Source organism: Astatotilapia calliptera, chromosome 23, assembly GCF_964374335.1.
Source record: "Astatotilapia calliptera chromosome 23, fAstCal68.1, whole genome shotgun sequence".
In the NCBI taxonomy this organism is placed as follows: domain Eukaryota; kingdom Metazoa; phylum Chordata; class Actinopteri; order Cichliformes; family Cichlidae; genus Astatotilapia; species Astatotilapia calliptera.
Window position 1 is genome coordinate 6,604,093 of NC_137443.1, and position 17,076 is coordinate 6,621,168.

The window sequence follows — 17,076 nt, forward strand, 5'->3', positions numbered from 1 at the left end:
TATTTCCCCATGGTGACAGAGAAGGATCTGTCTGCTAGATACGATTTAAACCATAAAAGAACTTTGCCTTTAAGGCCAACTACATCTTCCAGCTGTCATGGGTGGGTCTGTGACCCAGCATTTTGAGTTCATTATATATTGTGTATTTCTGTTTTTAGTATGGGGATATGTTAAGTTCTTGTTTTTGCATTAGTTAGAACTTGAGTCTTTGTGTTTTGTCATTTATTGTTTGGGTTAAGCTCATCCACCTCTCTTAAACCCCTAAGTTGTTCAGCCTTAGTTCTGTTTATTGGAGCTCCTCATTTCCCCTTCCCCTGGATCTTAGTCTCATTTGCCCTTTGCGTTCCACGTCTCATGTTGTCAAGCCCATGTTGTTTGGTCTGTCTCATCATGTTTCCTGTTTTATTTTGAAAGAGTCCTCTGTTTTTTGTTCATTGCATTTAGTTTCACGTCCCCTGTCCTGTCATTAGGTTATGTGTGTCAGCTGTGTCCTCATGTGTCTCCACTTCCTCTGATCACCTCATGTGTGTATTTAGTCCTCAGTCTTGCTGTGTTCAGTGTCAGTGTTATCTCCCCTACCCCTTGTCAGAGTTTCCCCAGCCATAGTAAGTCATAGTTTGTATATTGTTTAGTCATAGTCTAAATCTCAGTAGAGTCATAGTTTCCCAGTCTATGTTCAGGTTTTCCCTCAGTTACTTTGCTGTTAAGTCCAGTTTTGGGAGGATACTTCAAAACCTGGCGCAGATGGGACTCGTGCTGGCTCGCCGAGCAGCTGGCCACCAAAATATCGTCCAGGTAAACAAAAACGAACGGCAGCCCACACAAAACGGAGTCCATCAGCCACTGAAAGGTCTGGGCGGCACCTTTCAGGCCAAACGGCATGCGCAAAAACTCGAACAAGCCGAAGGGGATAACGTCTTAGGCGCGCACGGTCGAGGTCCCGGCGAGATTGGCGGAAAAATCCTGAATGTGGGGGATGGGGTAACTGTCATTCTCCGTGGCATTATTTCAACGGCGGAAATCTCCGCATGGCCGCCACCGACCGTCCGATTTGGGCACCATGTGAAGCGGAGAGGCCCATGCACTGTTCGAGCACTGTACAATGCCAAGGCGCTCCATGGCTGCAAACTCTTCCCGAGCGACGGACAGTTTTGCGGGGTTGAGGCGGCGGGCGCACGTGTATACCGGGGGCCCGACCGTGGGAATATAATGCTCAACCCCGTGCTTCGTTACCATGCTAGAGAAATTAGGGACAGAGAGCGATGGAAACTCTAAAAGCAAACGCTGAAAAGCATTACTGGTGGTCACTACATTAGCCCGAATCAGGGGCTCGGCTGCACGAGTAAAACAGGGTAGCGAAGAAAATGAGAGATCATCAATTAAACGTCTGTTAGCAACATCGACAAGCAGTCCATGGGCACACAGAAAATCAGCACCTAAGATAGGTACAGAGCTAGCGGCAACAACAAAGTTCCACTGGAAATCCTGGCCATGAAAACAGTCACCAACCTTTTCCCAAACGTTGTGATGGGAGAGCCATTAGCTGCAATGAGCTGCAGCCCACAGTTTGCTGCTAGCCTGTCGGCAACGGTCAGGGGAAGGAGGCTCTTCTGGGAGCCGGAGTCCACGAGAAAACGTCTCCCAGAGCGTGAGTCCTCTATGAAGAGCACCCTTTCTGTATCTGTATCTTTCTTCTTTATTCCTCTCCCAACTTCAACTGAACACATCGCGCCACAAAACACAGCAACACACTTCCTCAACACTGGTTATGAGTGGAGCCCTCTAGTGGTCCACCACAATATCTTAATTTTGGTTTCTGACAAAAGATTAGCATACTGAATTAAGCTATTAAAGAATTGAAGCTAGCAAAATAGCTCATGTGATGTGCACAGCTTGTTAGTATGAAGCAAATAACAAAGTAATTTGGTAAAGCAAATATATTTATTACACTTTACATTACAGTTTTTAATGAATTACTAGACTGGTATACAAAATGGTCTTAAAAAATCTAATTTTTCAGATGTATATGAATAAAAAATGTTGTAGTTTAACAGATATTTTAAGGTGCCCATCTTGTCTCAAAATCTATTTTGGCGATGTCAAACATATAGCACCACTATCTGCTAGATGCCTTTCTTCAACATTGTCTAGAGCTTTCTAAACTAGATTTAAGAACAAATGAAACTCTGAAACTGTGCATTGTAGCTTTCACATTGTACATAATATAACTGAGACCTGCAAATCCAGGACTTACAAATAGGGAAATTAGCGGAAGACAGTGGCTTTCAACTGGAACTCACTAAAATAGTTTTCTAGATTAAATATGTATGTGTAAATCCAAATATCACAATTTATTTTTAAAAAGTTAAATAATGACTTTGTAGTACAGTAACGCCAGTCAGTGATCACAAACAAACATCCACAGTACCAGTGCTTGGTGTTGTTATAATATTAAACAATCTTCGTCTTTTTCCTCTTCTTTTGACTGCTCGGTTTAGGGTCAGCACAGGTGATCAGCCGACATCTCACCCTCTCTCGCGAGAAGAGGTTTGGACCAGCCTTGAGGCCGACCTGCAGGAACAGTGTAAAGATTTCACCACAAAGGAGCCAGCAAAGACAAAGAGCCTCCTTGTCTGTTCATTGTCTTCAGACTCTGATTCAGATGAGTAAGCCCTGTGTAACAGGGCCCTGAGTTTGTACAGAGCAGGATCCACTATCAGCAGGAAAGACTAATACTATCTTTAAATCAACCTCTTCATCCAAGGTTGCAATGCTGTAGATAAATCACAGAATATGCTGGAGAATATTCCTCAGTAAGTAATTCTGGATTCATATTAGTAAATTTAGTCAGGAGTAAACATGTGGAACTCAAGATTATGGCAACTAATTTTCTTTTCAATGAATGACACTACCTAATATTATAAAAGCATCAAAATTATAATTTCATGCTTTACAAGTACTACAACTGCTTTTTTTTTTTTTTTTTTTTTAAGAAATAGTCATACTTGCTGATGATCATCTAAGTGCATTTGATCACCAGCTTTACCTTCTTAATTCATTTGGAAACACTAAAGATGTTTGAAATTTTCCAAACTGCTTCTGCATTTTAGCTTAATGTTTGTTAAATAACTTATGAGTCACTGCTGTATGTAATGTGTTGTTTTTCATGTGAGGTTGTATTTGCCTAATTTTACAACCTGCTATTAACCAGGTGATTTTTTTAAATTTACTTTGTTCTCATACCTAAACGGGAAGAAGGTGGACTTTCTTTTTCACAAAATACACATCCTGACAAAGACAATAAGGGGTTCTAATGTCAGCGCGGGACTGAACAAACCTTGCAGAACTGAATTCTGAAAATCCAGGACCTAAAGTCAATGGCTTTCAAGTGGAACTCAACTTATAAAATAAACTAGTAACTCAACTTAGCTAGTTTTCTACATTTGTTGTGCATGTGGCAATTCCAGGAAAACAAACAAAATGTCAGTGATGGGTTGAGGGCGGGCTTTGATTACTGTGTCTGACACGCAACCAAAAAAATTCTCTGCCTATCCAAAATACATGAAAAACAATCTTTTCAACAAAATTTAACATAATAACGGGAACAAAATATATTTAAATGATCAAAGTAATCAAAAGGGGAACACATATTCTCCCTTGCATAGTTGATGAACTGGAGGCTTTTAGACAACAACTAAATCCATGAAAGCCACCAATAAAATGACAATCATAAGCACGTAGTATGCAATTGTTTTATTTCTTAATGTGTTGATTAATACATTTAAAAACATAAGCAGGAAATAGAAAAGCAGCACTCCTACATTTGAATTAATACCCATAAATACAGGGTCTTCTATATAATCACATGTAAAAGCAATTTGCAGCATGCCAGGTTATATGAAGATCAGTTAATTTTTTACAAACAAATCTTCCACTTTTTGGTCTAATCTACGAGGTGTGAATTTTTCACTTTTTTGAATTTTTTGAATTTTGCCCTGTCTTCTGTCTATGATCGAATGGGATCTTGTGTTCATAATTACACACAGTTCAAAAGAAATGTCTCATGGAACCAATGTTTTAGATGCTAAATATTTAAAGAATGATCACGACTAGACCATGACCTTCAAAGTGTAGCTTTGTATATTTGATATCAAAGTGTAGTTTTGTGTATTTGACTTGGCAAATTTAAAAAACAAATTGTTACGCAAAATGTCCTTCCTGCCGCAATCACCATCCCTTAATCTCTTAATCACTACACTGTGGCCACTCCAGTTTAAACTATGCTGTTGATTATATTTGTTCTCTAGCTGTATATAAAATAGCTGTTGAACAAAATCAAGGTTTTTGTTATATGGTTGCTGATTTTCCAAAATAGTGGAAGAATCAATGTCAAGAAGTCATTCTTGAGGTAAATTACTTAAGAACCCGACTGAAAGTCAGTGACAGGAGATAGTATAAGGGGTTAGGCACACTGCGACAACTTCTAGACAATTTTTTTAAAAAGGCAGCCAACATCAAAAATAGATTTTTGAATGTTATTAAGAAGCCTGGAGAACTATTCCTCAAGACTACTTAAAGAGAGTTACATTAAGAAAGTTGCTTTTTTTCAGTTGCAGGTCAGAATATATATAATAAAAGGTGTTGCTTCTCTTTGGGTTTCTAGTATGCTCATAAAGAGGTTCAGCTTATTGATCTTTATGTTTGAATAGAGTGACATCAGCGAGGCGCTGCCTGCATCCTGAACTCCTGAGGCGTGTGGGTGAAGCCCAACACACCATCCATGCTGGGCATTTCTCCAGGAATGGGAGTGAAGGTGAAGCGTTGGAGCAGAGATGCAAAGAAAAGGAACAGCTCCATTTTGGCCAGGGGCTCACCAAGACACATACGTTTACCTGTGGGGTGACAAACAGAAGTATTTGTTTTTGGTGGCACTCATTTTCTAAAATGGGAATTCTGATTATTGTTGCTAAAGAACAAAAAAAAAAAGTCGATTTAAAATGACCTGCTGCAAATGGCAAGAATGCATCTCTTTTTCGAAACTGGCCCTGTGAATCCAAGAAATGCTCAGGATTGAAGACATCTGGAGTCTCCCACTCATTCTTGTCAAAGAGCACGGATGCAAGAATCATAGTCGTAGCTGTGCCCTGAAAATAAGTTTTACAATCTTTTTGATATTAGCTGTTTAGAAATAACCATCTCTGTGTGAGTCAGGTAAATCGTCACTTACCTTAGGAATGAAGTATCCTCCCAGTGTAGTGTCCTTAGTGGCACGTCTCGGGAATCCCAGGGGAGCAATATTTCCAAACCTTTGGACCTCATGGACAACAGCATCAGTGTACGGCAGGTTGGGTCTGTCAGCCAAGGTGGGCAGGCGAGACTGTCCGATCACTCTGTCTATCTCTGCCTGGACTTTCTCTGAAAATGTAAGCACAGTAAGGACTAACACAGACAGTTCACTGCTCATCATGGTTAAACTCTCATCAACAGTCTCAGTCCTTCACTGAAATACATCAATGTTAATTGTTATTGATTAGACTCTGACCCTGTATCTCTGGGTAGGTCAGCATGACTACAAGGGCCCAGCGCAGGGTGGTAGCAGTTGTTTCTGTTCCAGCCTCAAGCAGGTCAAGGGAGGATAACGACAGTGTTTCAAGGTTGAAGCCAGCCTGGGGATCCATTTGTTTCTAATGTAACAAAAAAGTACTGACATTATTCAAAGTGATGAGCTGATTTAGGCTATTTTACACCACCACTAAATATATTATTATTTAACAGTATGTTTTACATTTTCTTGACAAATTGTACTCATAATGAATAAGTTGCCCTAACTTAGTTATTTTAAGTAAGCTTTATGTCATTTTTCACAATTTTTTTACATTTTGGGAACTAATTGGATTTTCCGGTGTACTCTCCAGAAGCATGTTCAGAGTATTCACCACCATGGCTAATTGAAACTCCTGGTTCATATAAGCATTTAGATATTTTATCAATTTTCAAGTGACACTGATAATAATTCTTTAGGGAATTAAAAGTGGTATTTTGGTGAAGAACTAAACAAATTTCATCAGCAAGTAATGCACTGAAACTGGACTAAATCTTTTTTAGTCCAGTTTTTGCTTGTATTACAGTTTGGTGTGTCTGATATACCCATTTTGTTGCTGTTCCTGCATCAAAGTTGCAACTGACAAATCACACTGTTGTGATGTCATAGTGTACCTTTGCAAACTAGGGATAAAGGGAAAAAATAATTTATAAAATATAGTTAATATATTATCAAGCTGGGCTTGCTGTTTGCCAGTCATATTAGCACTGACTAAGTGTAATGCAGCATTTATGTCTTGACATTTTTTTCTCACATTTTTCTCACATTAACATAGAAAAAACTTTGTGTGTGTGTGTGTGTTTCTTTTCTTTACAATGATATGTGCTTTAGTTGTAAATATAAATTAAATTTTAAACTATCTATTTTGAGCAGAAACTGCTGGCTTTGTTCACTTTGTTCAAGGATGCAAAAGCATGCAATTCTTGACCTAACAGGATTCATAAGCTTTGTTAGAAATGCCTTCATATTACCTTTTCCATCTCTGACAGATATGTATCAATAAAGTCACGAGGGTCTTCAGGGTTCCAGTCCTCCTGGTGCTTTTCTATTTCCTTCTTTACAAATGCCAAAAGCTCCTTATAGTTGTTTTGGATAGTCTGATGAGGCCCTGGCAGGTGCTTCATCAAGTCAGGAAAGGCATCAAGGAGCTGTTGATGACGACAGTCTCTCAGAACAGCAATAGACCAACACAGCTTATTTTGTTATTACTACAATAGTTTACATAAGGAATACCTGTGCTTGTGCTGAACCAGAAAGCACAATAGCCTCATTGTCCAGCTCCAGAATTTTGCGATAATTTGGATCAGTGTATTCAAAGCGATGCCCAAAGACCACACAGCATATCACATTGCTCACTGAATTTGTTATGGTGTAGTGTGGGTTGAATGGTCTTCCTGTGAAGATGTCAAATTTAACTCAGGTCAAGAGAAATCCTGCTATAGAAATGATTTCAGTGCACAACAAACAGCCCAACTGAGTGAATTCCCGAACTCTACTTGCCTTGCTCCTCTTTGAGAGCTTCACAAAGGAAGCTGCACTCCACTTCAATGTACTTCTCCAGTGCCTTCTGGCCCTCTCCAAAGTAACGTAGGTGAGTGTTGGCAAACTTCCTCTGCTTCCTCCACAGGTAGCCATTGCTCAAAGATATGCCTATGACAATATTATATAGAATAACTAACAATTAGTTTCTGCTCAGTTATACTTCTGTTTTTCCCACAAAAAATATGCTGTATATATATGATGTCCTTTGTAAAATGTTTTCCAACAACAAATGTGACTTCACTTTCATGCTACAGCTATGTCTACTTTCTGCTTATTTTATGACGGAAAGTTAATAGTATACAATCGTATAATTGTTATACTTTATACTCAAAACATATTTAATAATAATACAAATCTATGCAATAACTAGTAACTACAGTTTCATGTAGTGGAGTAATATTTCAAAGTAATATTTCCCTCCAAAATATGAGTTGTAAAATGCAAATACTTCAGTAAAGTATATTCAGATTGTATTTAATTAGAGATTAGATTTAATTTAATTAGAATACTTGGTTACATCATGAGCCCTTTTTGTCAAAGTGACAGACTGATGACACTTGGTGGTGCGGGTGGGAGGGGGTATGTTTGGCAGTTCCTAGACCTTGATGCCCCTATACTCACCAAGACCCTTATAGATAATATGGAAGAGAGGAAGAACTGGTCGATCAATAAAGCTATCCAGCTGATTAACAAGAGCCTCTTTGACCATCTTGTATCCTGCAACGTACACCATCCTCTCACTGCCTCTCTTCACACTGAACACAGGACCGTACGTCTCAGCTAGCTGCAAGCAGGAAAAATTAGGAGGAGAAATGTTTCACAAACATTTTTTTTTTTCAAAGTAATACCTTCAATATGTAGACAATGACAAATATTTCATTAAGAGATTGAAGTTCCCAAATCCCCCACTGAAACTGCTGACACAGTATGAAAGTGTGACAGTGATGACTAAAAATCTTTTAAGTTGCAATATTGTTATTCTGCAGTTGTGATTTCTTTTGCACTTCATGTGGACCACGTTGTTGTGTGTAAGTCAAACTTCTGCTGGAAAAAATGCATGTGCATACTGTTGCATGCATTACTTTTACATGACTGTTAAGCTCACCTTCATCATTGATTTGAAGTCAACTCCGGTGAAAACATTTCCTAGAAGAGGCAAAGCCCGGGGTCCTGGTGGAAAGTTACGAGGTCTGCGGTTTCTTATCAAATCAAACAAAATCAGCAATACAAAAGCAAGCAACAGCCAACTACTAAAATTCAGACAGTCAAAAAGAGCTTGAAAAACCATGGTGAAAGTATTGATGATCCTTGTGGAGAACCACACTGATTCTGCAGACAGGGCTTTGGTATGTCTGATGTTATTTGGGTGGAACCTGCAGTTCTGGGAAAACAAGCCCCCGTGTCAGGTTACATAACACTGAAAGCTTTGTGTGAAAATAAAAGGCTGGAACTTGGACTCCTCGTACTCTCTGCTGATTTTAAGAATGTCTTTTAAATGTTAATACCCAGGTTGATTTGTCAGTGACTAATGGTATATTAAAATATAGATTTTGCCAATTCTATGGCATATTTTACAAACATGATTAGTAGATGTTTCACAGTTTAAAATAAGTTTAATTGTCTTAAAGGAGGGAATAACAATGCTGTTCTAAAAAATGGCTGGGTTAAGATGGAATGAATTGCATATCTGTGATGAAACACTGACTAAATTTCTTTATCCATTGTACAGCACTGAACCCTGGAGTTTAATACTAGTACATTTTCCATTATATTATGTCTTCATTGCTTAGGAGTGCTGCTACTCTGCAAACTTATTCATGTTATCACTTCTTTTAGCATCATGTATGACACTTCTAAAACAGAAATTGGAGCCAGTTCCTCTGTGACATTGGTCTTTCATTAAATATATTTGAGTTTCATTCAATAGACTCAGTTAAACAGTGCATTCAAGTTTAAATTTTAATTCTGCCTTCGCTCTTTGTCGTATGTTTGTGGTTTTCAGCGGTTTTATAAGCCTGTTCATGCTTCATGGACTTTTTTGCTACGTAGACCTTCAGAATAAATCAGTCATGACAAAGTTCATATAGAATATTCTCTGTTCAAAGGTGCTTGAGAAACAGCGTTTGTGGAATGGTCTGCAAAGCAAATCCAGACCCATCAGGCTCTGTGACCTTACATCTACTCACAGTGTAAATAATGTTCAGTGGAGGCAAATATCAACAAGCAGATTCATGAGCAGAACCCTTGATAATTGCACTATTGCACTATTTTGCAATCAGTCACTTTAATGAATATCCAGCTGAATCTCTGAATCCCTTGGAAGGTCAAATGTGTTTAACTATGAACTCAGAGTGCATCGCAGGATAAAAAGTTCAATAAAAAATTCTTCATACAAAAACATATAACCTGTCGTGTGTGCAAATGTGAGGGAACGTGCGTATGTCCATTTACAAACCACTTTATCACTAACCTGAGAAGAACAGAAAAAAAAGTTTCCCTCCTGCTCCTGCAAGTCAGAAATTGAGACGTGCACTGTAATCTAATCACAGATAAGGTTTTATGCAGGATCAGGACAAAGGGCACTCCTTTTTTATTCTTTGTCCATGAAAACCATGTGACAACATACTACATATATACTATGTATATTTGTGCTGATAATGTGACAATATATCTTAGCTATATAGCAAAAGAAACAGTAAAACCATGATTCCTGGTCATCGTTCATGTGACTTCCACTCAGAAGTATATGAAATTGCAGGATGAATTTACTAGATGACTTTTGTTACCACTGGGCAGTATTTACACTTTGAGTAGATGTAAGTTCAACAGCCTTGAACAAATTCATCCTGCAGAGCTGAGCAAATGGATTGTGTTTTGTAGCCCAGCTTGTTATGTAACCACCATATCACAAGAACCTTTGAACAGACAAGTATTAGTACTGTGCATCATAAACATTTGCATCAGATGGATATTTTATCAAGCATCAGGTTTATAAACCACTACCACTACTTTCTACCAGAAAGAATCACATCTCCAGATTGGAAAGAATCAGCTTTGTTTGAATTTAACAATGTGGTTTTCCAACTTTTTACTGAGCAACGAGGGAGTTTTACTCTCTGTGTTTTTGCTCCTTCTGATCATGTACCACCTCAGAAACAAGAATCCAAGAGATTTTCCACCGGGACCATTCGCTTTACCTTTTATTGGGAATTTCCAGATTGTGGGAAAGAAACACCCACATATTTATTTCAACAAGGTACGGGTTCATGCTTGTATAATATCAGGGGGGTTCTAAGTATAGAGTGCAATTTAAAGTACTGCTTTGTTGTTTGCATGTATACTTGTGTGCTTCTGTCTGCATTGTTCAGTCATCAGGATCAAAACTTTTTGATTTTTGAGATTTTGATTTTGTACTACAGCAAGATTTTTTGTTTTGTTTTGTTTTGTTTTTTACTGAAATACAGAAAGGAGAGAATACTTCAGAAACAACTCTAATAGATTATCAGAACAACTAACTATAGCTGCAGGGCTCGCAAAATTTCAAAATCCCTGGTAGCCCTTCAGGCAGGGACTCTTCAGTTTTTGGTAGCCCAAAATAAATTTAAGTAGCCCGAATAAAAAAGAGAGCAATTTTTTGATTGATGTTTTGTTTCCTGTTTTGTTTCCGTTACAATATTATACATTAATCAAAAAATTGTTGAAACACAAATGACAACATTGTATAAAAATTACAATCATCAACTCAAATACTTGATTCTAATTGAACAGACATTTCTTTGAACTTGTAAGAACTGTGTAGAACATGAATCAGTCTGTGTCAGATCCTGAATTTGAAATTTCCACGAGTAAGAGGTAAGTGGAACCAAGATAGGCCATTTGCTTTCTGAAGTTTGCAAAGACTGCTAAATTGTGCCAGTGGTAGTTCACTCTTTGCAACATAGTACGCTGTTCTAAACAGATTTTTCAGGTTTATTTTTAGTATGTTATTTGCAATTGGTGTTTGTTCTGGGAAAGATATTGCAGACTGAGCAATAATGCATTTCTTGCATTTCTCATGGGTTCTAATGGGGGCCTTTCTTAAAATTACTGGTCCCAGTAACAAAGGCGCTTGTCGACTCAGAAATCGAGGGAAACCAACAACACACCCGGCAGAACATTATGTTATTTGCACGGGCGCACATAAGTGGTCCGCATGTGCGCATTCGCTGTCAAAATAAAAGACGCGCACCAGATAAGAAGTTGCAACGCGCGTTTGCGTCCATATAAAAGGCTCTGTTTTTGTCCACTAGAGTGGGATTTTCACGGCACATTCCGCACCACATCTCTGTGCGTTCATCATTTGTTTGAAGCCAGCTCACTTCCTGCAACAACTTTTCCGAGAATATGCGGTTCTTTGTGATTCAGACTCCTTCTGACATTTCTTTGGAGGTGGAGGAACACCAAAGTAATTGCTTAAAGGAGCTTGCTTCTTCGACATCTTTAAGAGTTCTAAACAAATGTCTGTCCTCCTCCAGCAAATCTTATGTACGCAAATGCGCGTTGCAACTTCTTATCTGGTGCGCGTTTTTTATTTTGACAGCGAATGCGCACCTGCGGACCACTTATGTGCACCCCTGGTTATTTAGCTCATCATATCGCAGCCACAGAAATTCATTTGTCCATGAAACCATAAAGCTGCACTTTCTTTTTGCCTTATAGTCTGATTTGTCATAACTTTTCCGTTTTGCGGTAAGCTTTTCTTTGGCTGTCACTTCTTCACCCTGACCTGTCTTATTTGGCTCAGCAGAACGAAAATATATATCCTGCTGCTTTTAAACATGCACTCACATAAGCTCAGCGATTCTCTGCGCGATCAACCTCTCACATGTTTAAGCTGCGGGAGATTTCACTTGTCATGTTTGCATAGTAAGCTAACGATTGATAAGACGATGTCAGAGGAATTGGTGCGCAAATTATCATCACTCACCAATCAGTACTGTCGCTCTCTATACACAGTTCGCGCGATTGCAAAGTGAAAGCAAAAAACAAGCGCAAATTCAAACGCGATTTCAATATGTCACATATTGACAGTGGCTCACCGATGCCAATGACATAACTACCCAGCTACATTTCCGAAAGAATGCAAAAGCATTGACATATATTTTTCCTTCCTATGATACCCCAACGGGCAGGGCAGAGATAGATTTTGGTTGCCCGACTGGAAAAATCGCTAGCCCCGGGACGTCGGGCTAGCGATTTTGCGAGCCCTGAGTTGGTACTTAGTGCTAATAAGCAGATGTAGGTCTAAGCAATTTCTTCAAATATGGTCAAGCAAACAATTATGTGAAAAAACTGTGGATCCCAGAATTTTAATTATGTAAATGTATGTAAATTTCAGTCCACTTGAATTTCAACAGTGTAAAGTTTAGATTTAACTTTAAAAAAAAGGCATTCGCTAACTATTAGGTTGATTGAAATTTCTCATAGTCTCAAAGTGAATGGTTGCCTGTCTGTCTGTGTTAGCCCTGTGACAAACTTGCAACCAATCCAGGATGTACCTCTAGAAAATGGATGATAAGATGAAATATTGATTGATAGTCAGTATCCATGATTTCCAGCCTCTAATTACAGCACTTCCCACTAATTTCTTTCTGTAGATTACAAATATTGTGCTATATCCTTCATGTTTGTTGTGTTTTTTGTAGCTGGCTGAAATCTACGGGAATGTGTTCAGTTTCTGCTTCGGCAGGGATAAAATGGTAATCGTCTCTGGATACAAGATGGTAAAAGAAGCTCTGGTAACACAAGCTGACAACTTTGTGGATCGACCATACAGCCCCATGGGCGACAGGTTTTATTCGGCAAACTCAGGTTTGGAAGTCACTATTTGATGTACCATTCAGTATTGAAATTATTCTCCATAGGTTGTTAAGTTCTTAAGTTGCTTGTGTGTATTGAGATGGTCTGTTCATGAGCAACGGTGGAAAATGGAAGGCACAGAGACGCTTCGCTTTGTCTACATTGCGAGACTTCGGCCTGGGGAAGAACCGCATGGAGCAGTGTATCTGTGAGGAGATCCAATACCTGCAGGAGGAGATAGAGCAGGAGAAAGGTGTTTTATATTAGGTGGAACATAAGCATACAATCCTGCACAAACAGTGCTAAAGCAAAGAATTTGTGCTTTCTTAACAATCGTCTATTTGTCTTCAGGTAAACTTTTTAGGCCAGCAGGCCTCTTCAACAATGCCGTGTCTAATATAGCGTGCCAGCTGGTGATGGGGAAAAGATTTGACTACAGTGACCACAACTTCCAGCTCATGCTGAAGAATCTGTCTGAGATTCTTCACCTGGAGGGCTCCATATGGGCTCAGGTATGTCACAATAATTTCCTTCTGTCACAAAAAGAATGAGAGACAGCACTGTGGCATGGGTGTTGGATTTCTTCTCTCTATCGTCCTTTGAATAACGCTTCCTCTCATCAAATCTCAAGCTCTATGAATCATTCCCCGGAGTGATGAAGCGTTTGCCAGGTCCACATAACAGATTGTTCAGCAATTTTGACAAAGTCAGAGAGTTCATCACTCAGGAGGTGAAAAGCCACAAGAAGGACCTGGATCACAACAATCCAAGAGACTACATCGACACTTTCCTCATCAAAATGGAGAATGTATGTGGACACTGCATTGCACAAACTGCACTCTACAAATTAGCAATTTGTGTTGTGTCTAATGTGACTTTTTAATTTGTTTGAACAGCTCAAAGAAACTGACCTGGGCTTCACTGAGACCAACCTGGTTTTGTGCTCTGCTGATCTTTTCCTGGCTGGAACAGAAACAACAGCCACCACTTTGCTGTGGGCTCTGGTTTTCTTGATCAGACATCCTGATATCCAGGGTGGGTATTGTACTGGGCTTCATCCGGAGCTTTAAAATAGTTGGAACATAACACTAGTAGCTCTAATACAATTTACTATAAATGCTAACAATAGCAAAAGCAGACCACATATACTACTAATGGAATGCTTTTTATTTGTGTTTAAAACTAATAGTTGGGAAAATGTAAATCCGAACCTGAAAATGGCGCGAGAGAAATTTGTTCCCCAGAATCAATAAAGTCTATTTTCTAGTTCTGTCAATGCAAACGCATCATCACGATTAACGTGATTAAAATTTTTACCACATTTACCCCCATCTGGAGCGCAGAATGTACAAACCTTGGACAAACTGCCCGAAATGCGTTGACAGAGACATTTTGGGGATTTTGAGTCATTCTGTGCTCCAGATGGGTAAAATATGTTAAAAAATTGTCATTGCATTAATCATAATGACAGATTAATTCACATTGACGCATTAACGTTGAAAGGCCTACAATTATATAACTTTTCTGGAAAACAGTGTTATTGTTCCTAAACATTTTAAAAACTTTTAAAAAAGTTCAAAACTTGAATATTAAGTCATTAAGTAAATTGAATGAAACAATTGCAAGATTACTAGCGTCAGTGCAAAGTTTTACAGTAATCCTTCCACAACTTTGACATATTTGTTAGACATGTCTAACGTCCAACAACCAAAGTTTGTCAATGAGTTAACAGGTATTAAATAAAAGATACAAACTAAAAACAATCATCTTATGGGACTCAGTAGCTCCATAGAAGCTTGGGCTAGTTGAAGTTGAACTCTTTCAATTCTCTTTCACAGAGAAAGTCCAGGCAGAGATAGATAACGTGATTGGACAAACCCGCCAGCCTTCCATGGCTGACAGACCAAATCTGCCCTACACCGATGCCGTCATCCACGAGATTCAGAGGATGGGAAATATTGTTCCTCTCAATGCACTCAGAGTTGCTGCCAAGGATACAACCCTGGATGGTTACCACATACCCAAGGTGCATGCAATATACATTTTAAGCTTCACATATTTGTTCTGTCAGGTGTTGTTGTTAAAGTGCATCTTTTTGTTATCTTGTGGGGTTTTTTCTAGGGTACCAGTGTGTTGCCTGTACTCACCTCTGTGCTGTTTGACAAGACTGAATGGGAGACTCCAGACACCTTCAACCCAGGACACTTCCTGGATGCTGATGGGAAGTTTGTGAAGAGAGAAGCATTCCTACCTTTCTCTGCAGGTAAAACCCCACAATGAGTGTTTTGTTTTAGCAAAACCTGAACAAGAAAAAAAACATCATCCACAGGTTGTAAACTTGCACGTGTATGTGTTTGTGAATTCTTCAGGGAAGCGTGTCTGTCTTGGCGAAAGCCTCGCCAAGATGGAGCTGTTCTTGTTTTTTGTCGGCTTGCTGCAGAAGTTCACTTTCTCTGTTCCTGATGGAGTGGAGCTGAGCACAGAGGGAGTTTACGGAGCTACACGTGTGCCTGAACCCTTCAAGGTTCACGCCAAGACTCACTGAATTACATTTGCTCATTTTCCATATAGCCAGTGTGTAATAGACAAGACTAAGTGAGATAATTTTCATTAAGGGTGGATTGTTTTTATTTTGTGGGAATAATGTTGATATTATTTTTCAGTATCAGTCTTCATCTGCTGTGTAATTGCTGCCTATTAAACTAACCTGTTCATTTTTTTCGTCTATTTTTGATGATTAATGTCATCAATCAAAACCTATTTATAGGTTCTATACAAAATGTATTTCATTAAAAAAGAAAGTTTTGATTATTTTGTTTTTATTGTTAATGTCATGTGTATGAACGTTTGTGGTAATAACATATTCACAGAAAATAATTGACTGATTTGTGTCATTAACTTTATTAAAGCCACAGGTTATGCAACCAAACATTTGGTACTATGCCTTACAATTAATGTTAACGCAAAATAGTACTTTCAAATGTAGTCAGCTCTTTTCACATATGCAAAACATCATTTCAGTTGAATTTTACCTTCAAAATCAACTTATAAAGAGATGGATGACCTTTTGCAGTGTCTCAGTATAATTCAGAATCAGAATCAGAGAGACTTTATTTATCCCCAACCCACGTAGCAGACAGATCTGGCCCGGATCTGGTGTCACGCCAGCATTGCTGGCTGACTTCTGGCATGGTAAGTGGTATTTCATCCAGATATGGACCAGGCCTGGCAATGATGGCACTGTTTATGTGATGGCATGCCATATCTGCCCCGATTATGGTTTGGTTTATGTGGCCCAGGCTCATAGAAAACAGGTCTGGCCCGGATCTGGCATCAAGCTGGCACTTCTGACCGAATGGTTTCATGGCAGAGTGTATCCAGATGTTGGTCAGCTCCGGCAGTGATGGCACTATTTATTTATCACCTACTGATCGGAAGGTTAGTAGTTCAATCCCTGGGTCCTCCAGTCTGCACGTTGAGAGTGCGAATGTGTATAGTTAGGAAGCACTCAGTTTAGAGAAAGTGTGTGATTGGGTGAATGTAGCATGTTGCATAGAGCACTATGAGTAATTCGGGAGAGTAGAAAAGCTCTATATAAGAATCAGTCCATTCACTGTCTGAACAGAGTTTTGTCATGTTACTTTTGCACTATTATGTTGCGGCGCATGTTGTTATTACATGGCTTGACTAAGGAACACATTAGGCTGGTATCTGGGGCCAGAGTTGAAACTGTTCTGGGCCAGCACAGGACCAGCAGTGTAATGCAACTGGCCAGTGGCTGCACACCACTTACACATGACCCACATACCGCAGTCCGTTTGCCAGAGGTAATCCACACATGGGCCAGCACAGGACCACCAGTGTGTCTGCAAGGACAGGGCATAAACAGTGAGATAAAAAAAAAAATAAAAAAAACTTAGAATATACAGTATATACACAGTTTTAAAATTAAAGTGGCTGAATAAGTGAATAAATAACTGTAAGTGACTAAAACTGAATAAAGTGTCGGCGGTATAAAAAAAGAGTCTTTATGTTTATGGGTGTAAGAGTTAAAAAACAGGGTGGCTTTGGCGACAAAGGTGGCTCTCCTCCTC

At 39.1% G+C, this 17,076-nt stretch overlaps 2 protein-coding genes across 3 annotated transcripts; one reads left to right on the top strand and one right to left on the bottom strand.

Moving 5' to 3' along the window:
- Positions 1 to 3,738: 3,738 nt before the first annotated feature.
- LOC113016261 (cytochrome P450 2J2-like) lies at positions 3,739 to 8,506 on the bottom strand. Of its 2 annotated transcripts, none has more exons than XM_080296948.1 (9): positions 8,250 to 8,506; positions 7,766 to 7,928; positions 7,099 to 7,252; positions 6,836 to 6,992; positions 6,574 to 6,750; positions 5,543 to 5,684; positions 5,228 to 5,415; positions 5,003 to 5,144; positions 3,739 to 4,892 (listed from the first exon to the last, which is right to left on the bottom strand). In XM_080296948.1, the coding sequence occupies exons 1-9, from the start codon at positions 8,430 to 8,432 to the stop codon at positions 4,717 to 4,719; spliced, it is 1,482 nt and encodes a 493-aa protein (XP_080153074.1). In that variant the 5' UTR covers positions 8,433 to 8,506; the 3' UTR covers positions 3,739 to 4,716. The 2 variants fall into 2 exon arrangements, with proteins under 2 accessions (XP_080153074.1, XP_026014749.2); XM_026158964.2 differs by having other exon boundaries at positions 6,836 to 6,996; positions 7,103 to 7,252; positions 8,250 to 8,504.
- Positions 8,507 to 10,092: 1,586 nt separating this feature from the next.
- On the top strand, positions 10,093 to 15,911 carry LOC113015601 (cytochrome P450 2J4-like). The gene is made up of 9 exons (XM_026157636.2): positions 10,093 to 10,400; positions 12,829 to 12,994; positions 13,083 to 13,235; positions 13,334 to 13,494; positions 13,614 to 13,790; positions 13,879 to 14,017; positions 14,821 to 15,008; positions 15,104 to 15,245; positions 15,352 to 15,911. Exons 1-9 carry the CDS (start codon positions 10,215 to 10,217, stop codon positions 15,525 to 15,527), a joined length of 1,488 nt encoding a protein of 495 aa, XP_026013421.2. The 5' UTR covers positions 10,093 to 10,214; the 3' UTR covers positions 15,528 to 15,911.
- The last annotated feature ends 1,165 nt before the right edge of the window (positions 15,912 to 17,076 follow it).